The sequence below is a fragment of the Poromitra crassiceps genome (genome assembly GCF_964638095.1).
Source record: "Poromitra crassiceps genome assembly, chromosome: 13".
NCBI lineage: Eukaryota > Metazoa > Chordata > Actinopteri > Beryciformes > Melamphaidae > Poromitra > Poromitra crassiceps.
In genome coordinates, this window is record NC_139644.1 from 48,109,587 (window position 1) to 48,115,294 (window position 5,708).

General features: G+C 39.5%; 1 protein-coding gene across 1 annotated transcript in view; it reads right to left on the reverse strand.

The window, feature by feature from the left end:
• Window positions 1-300: 300 nt before the first annotated feature.
• LOC310788609 (neurabin-2-like) overlaps window positions 301-5,708 on the reverse strand; it is an 84,947-nt gene continuing 79,539 nt past the window's right edge. The window contains exon 17 of the mRNA XM_083650136.1: window positions 301-3,226. Within this exon, the coding sequence (XP_083506262.1) occupies window positions 3,173-3,226 (54 nt within the window). The 3' untranslated portion in view covers window positions 301-3,172. The remainder of the gene's footprint in view (window positions 3,227-5,708) is intronic.

Below are 5,708 nucleotides of genomic sequence, written 5' to 3' on the forward strand. Positions count from 1 at the left end.
CCGCCCACCCTGAGCGGGACCACTATTAATACGTCTCCATTTGTATCTGAATTCAGCCTCAAACCCTTTTTGATTGTGTTCAATATTCTGTTAACACACGTTAGCCTAACCCTCCTATTGTGTTTGGGTGAAATGTGACGCTGACCTTAAGCTTACACACCTACACCTGGGAACACCTGGGAACATTGGACCCTTTGTCATCATGTTCCCATTAGGGGCCATACAAATATTGGGAATATTGGGCCCTGGGAACATAGGAATGACCCCACCCTCCCACGCCCCCGCATTGCTTAAGCCATTTTAAACATTTTTAAATAGACGTAAAGAATATGTACAAACAAAACAGACCGACAAAACATTCCGTTTCCGTTCAGCACGTCACCGAACAAAACCCGAACAACTGCCTGAGTCTTTCTGTCACACGAGGAGAGTCTAGAAAGAGAGAAAGAAAAGGCTTTTTTGGTATGCGTTACTGCCAGAGGCTGGGTGGCCATTTCCTTTTGTGAGTTTTGTTGTTGCTGCGTCACTACTGAGGTTGGTCAGCCATTTTGTTTCAACATCTCTGTTGAGTCTACTTTTCCCATTTTTGACGAATCAATAGCCTGGTTCACTATGTATCAGTCTGTATGAATCAATAGCCTGGTTCACTATGTATCAGTCTGTATGAATCAATAGCCTGGTTCACTATGTATCAGTCTGGACTTCCAGAATCAATAGCCTGGTTCACTATGTATCAGTCTGGACTTCCAGAATCAATAGCCTGGTTCACTATGTATCAGTCTGGACTTCCAGTGGGTGGGACTACTTGCCTTGACAGACAACTCTTCAGCCAATCAGCGTCACCAAATCCCCTTACAAGAGCAGTGAAAACTTCACTATTATTATTATTTCAGAACGAGGAACAACTCCGCTGGTCCATAGTCTACTCTTGTTCTTCTTTCATTCAGTCAGGAACACTCGTCAAAGATTTAACCATTTATTGCAACAAATGGAAATACAGTTCTGTTTGGCACTGCTTGCTCTGCTCTTTACAGAAGATGATCCCTGTATTAGCCAAGCAGCATGCTAAGCTAATCAGGGAGTGCAATGCAGAATCCCCCATGGGTATACAAGAGTGAGCCCAAAGCAAGACATTGAATACATGTTTAACCTGTGAGCCATGCAGACTCTGAACTAGAAAGGTGGAGGCAAAGCTTGCAGCAGCAGCGATGTAGCAACGGCCAGTGTAGAAGACAGCCATATTTAAATAGACCACGTTGATCTGAGAATGGATGTGATTGGTGAATGATTCAAAACGCTGATCCAATCAGCGGGCTGTCAGCCGGGGCGTCGCCTATTACTTCCGTGTCCTGCATGAACTAATGCCATGGTTCATTTGTTGTTATTGAGTCTGTTTATGCAATACCTGCACTTACAGTTTACTCTAACGTTAACGTTAACAATCGTTGCTTTGGGAGACGCCATTGCTAGTCTGGGGCCAAAAGCGTGGCATCGGTCTGTGCTAAAAAAAAAAAAAAAAAACGCTCTGAAAACAGAGGCATCTTAGCAAATACATGTGATGCGAGTTATTTAGCTATGTAGCTAATACAGACAAATAAAATGAACTAACACCATATAAAACATCTTTCTATGGGGAACGATAACACTGTAACACAAACAGGCAGATCTCAGAGCGGAAGACTAACAGAGCAGTAACAGAGACGGTTTTGCCAGCCCTGATTGGTCAGGTTACATTGTAACATTGCCAGCCCTGATTGGTCAGGTTACATTGTAACATTGCCAGCCCTGATTGGTCAGGTTACATTGTAACATTGCCAGCCCTGATTGGTCAGGTTACATTGTAACATTGCCAGCCCTGATTGGTCAGGTTACATTGTAACATTGTATTTCAGGAAATCCCTGTAGGTGGCTGGAAGTCCAGACTGATACGTAGAGAGTTAACAGAATGTGAGGTCATGTGATCAGGATGGTTTTTACCAGGCTACAGATTCAAGCCGATCTGTGAAGAACATTTTCCTTCTCCTGAAACAAATCCAGTCCAGTTTCAGTTTCAGTTCCAGAAAACAGAGAGAGCGAGGGGGGAAAAAGTGTCAGACTTTTCCACCAGTCTCCTCTGTAAACACGTCCAAAAGCACAACAAGGACAATATCAAGTCACATTTGTTCTTTTGTTTGTTCTCTCTTTCTTTGCCCTCTGTTTGCCTCTGTGAAGCACTTTGTGACAGGCCTGTCTGTTCAAAGCATTTTTCTTTTTTGCCAAATAAATCTGGATAATATTCCCGGTAAGATACTGTTACTGAGGAGAGGAGGAAATACAAGCAGGAGGTGTTGGAGGTCGCCATGCTGCTCGCCGAGCCGACACACAGGAAGGATTCTGATTGGTTGATGACGGACGGAGCTCTAAGCCAGTGGCAGGTGAGAGATGAGAGTCTGCCTTTTGTGGTTCATCCTTTTTGTCCGTTTTCCTCTGCAAACCAGTCACCAGAATAAAATGTCGGCATTGTGCGTTTCTGTAATCCACGGATGATCTCTAATAATATAATCTAAAATAATATGATACATATGATCTCTAATAATATAATCTAAAATAAAATGATACATATGATCTCTAATAATATAATCTAAAATAAAATGATACGTATGATCACAACGTACATTTGAAACAAAGCAGTGGTTCATTTGAAAACATTGCTGCTTTTCCAAAGTTAAATGCAAATAAAACAAGTTTCACAACTTTGTTTATGTTTAGGCAAGTAAAATAAGTTTGGTTAAGGGCAGGATGATGGTTTGGGTTCGGCTTAAATAACAACAACAAAAAACATGAAATGTGATTTACAGTTGAAATGTAGACTTTCAACAGAAAGTCTACGCCCTCCATCCACCTCGACCGCAGTACCCTTACTGGCCACCGTGCTAATTCAATAGCAGACTATAACGTTGATATACACGCATCTAGAAACGTGATATGCACCGTGTTTATTCTACGTATCCGTGGATTGCAGAATTGTGCGATGCAGACATTTTATTCTGGCGACCAGGCTGCCCTCTTCCTCCTCTTCCTGTCTCTCTGTGGTCTGTACCACTGCGTCTGAGGGACCAAACATGATTGATTGGAGTAAACGATGGCCCCAGTCTGTATGAAGGCAAAGCTCCTCGGTGGAGGTGGAGGAGATCTAGGAGGGCTCGGCGGTCTTCAGGGCGTCCACTTTGGTCTCCAGGTCTGTGATCTGCATGGGGACACAGAGGAAGCTCACACTTAGATTTCCAATAGTTTTTGTTTTTGTTTATTTGTATTTATTTATTTATTTTTAATATAACAAGTCCCCCCCCCTCTGTTTTCTCCCCAATTGTACTTGGCCAATTCCACCTGCTGTCCCGGGTGTTGCTCCACCCCCCCTGCCGATCTGGAGAGAGTTGTAGACTAGCTCCTGCTTTCTCTGATACATGTGCAGTTGTCAGCCACTACTTTTGACCTGACAGCGAGGAGTTTCACCGGCAGGACATACTGTAGCACATGGGAGTACCAGACCGTAGGAGGTGCTAATGCAGCGAAGGAAGCAAACCCCTAATCCGGCTTCCTACTAGGGCTGTCAAAGAATATTCTATATTCAAATATATATTTGAATATAAAAATTAAAAGAATATGAGAATATAAAAATTTAAATTATATTTGAATATGAAAATGTATATTCAAAATGTATTATTATTAATAATAATAATATTATTATTTATTATTATTATTTATTTATTTTACATTTAACCAGGTAAAAAAAACCTGGCCAAGAGGGCAACATGAAAACTAACATTGTTTGCCTGGTTATTTAAAAACATTACAAAAGTGTAGGCTACTACTGTATTAGGACTGACTGAAAGAATATGGGGGGGAAATGTTTATGTTGATTTTTTTTTTTTTTATGTTCAAATAAATATACCAAGTAGTTACAGTATATAAGCTCTCTGGTTGCATTGGTTTGCCTTGCCACGCATGCAAGCAAAAAAAATAAAAACACAATTATATTTCCAATTGTAAAATGTGTCTTTCCCTGCCCTTTGCTGAGTGCACACAGGCAAAAGGTTTGAATCAGTCCCAGATCCAGAACTCACAGGCCAGACAAGGTTATCATAGTTAACTAAAACTAAACTAAAAACTAAGACTAGTTGTGGGAAAAAGAAAACATCTTAGTTAACTGAAATAAAAAGTAAAAAGTAGACTTTCGAATAAAATGAAAACAAACGGAAAGAATATTGTGTACTTACAAAAAGAACGAAATAAAGAAACGATAAAAAATGTCCATTTTACAAGAAGCATAAAACAGTGTAAATAGGTAGCAATAAAAAATAATGTAAATAGTAATAATTAGGGGTGTCACGATACACTCAGTTCACGATACGATACGTATCACGATACTGGGTTCACGATAACGATACGATACGATACGATTTTAACAATATTTTTTTAAACTTGAATAATGACAATATATGACTGGAAAAGTAGTATTTTATTTGAAATGCACAAATACAAAACATGCTGTTGTGGGAAATTGTTATTACAATAACAACTAGAAAAAACATGAGATTGGAGATAAGGCTTATCTTGAAATAGAATGAGTTACACCGTCACTTAGATTTACTTTGAACTAAAAGGTTTCTCAGCAGTATAAATTCTCATTATGCATCTTCAGTTTTTCTTCAAACTCAAACAACAAGACTTTTCTTAGTCTATTTTTTATGCATCTTCAGTTTTTCCTGTCAAGTAAACAGTTTTGCCAGAAACTCAATTGAATGGTTTCTCTCCTGTATAACTTCTCATGTGTCTCTTCAGAGACTTGTTCAACTGAACTACTTTCCACACATTGAACTTCAACAAACAAAGACGTTTCTTTGTCTACTTTTGAAGATTTTTTTTTTTTTTTTTTTTTTCACGATATGAGATTTCATCTCAACGATACATATCGTGACGTTTTACTATCGCGAAATTTCGTGGGACGATATATTGTGACACCCCTAGTAATAATACTAAGTAGTAATACATAAATTATCTGAAAGCCAACCTGAATAGGTAGGTTTCCAGTAGGCTTTGAAAAAGCCAGAGAGCTTATCAAGTGTTTCAGAATAAAAGCAGCTTCTCCTCTTCCTTTGTGGACTATGCCTACAGTAGGTTATGCAAGCTTAGAGCTGACAAACAAGTAAAAAGTAAAATAACAAGGAATGAACAGGTGAACCTAGAGTGAAGTGGAGCCAGACTATAGGACACTAGTGACATCTTGTGGCCATTCTGGGAACTGAACTGTTCAGTCAGTTTGAGCTCTTGGGCCGAGCGCTCAGTAAGAGCCGTGTGGGTTTGTTTGTGAAGTAATTTGTTGGTTTCTGTGATGTTCATCAGTTGACATTTTGTTTGTTGGGTCATTTCAAGATGTATCGCTTATTATTATAACGGTGAAGAAGAGATACTAGATGAGCATCAGTGTTTGTATGAGGCTAATCTGCATTGTGAGCAGTAAGCGCTCCATGCTGTAAAGTCCCGCCCCTTCCTGTAGGGCCCTATGCGAATCAGCTGTGAAAAAAATATGAATGGTGGTGAACGGCGAGTGACGGATTTTTTTAATTTTGAATTGTGCCATGAGGTACACATATGTTTGTCACTTTAAAAGATCAAGTCAAGTCAAGAAAGTGTCAGTTTGTGGTAAAACTGTTGCACTATAAGTTATA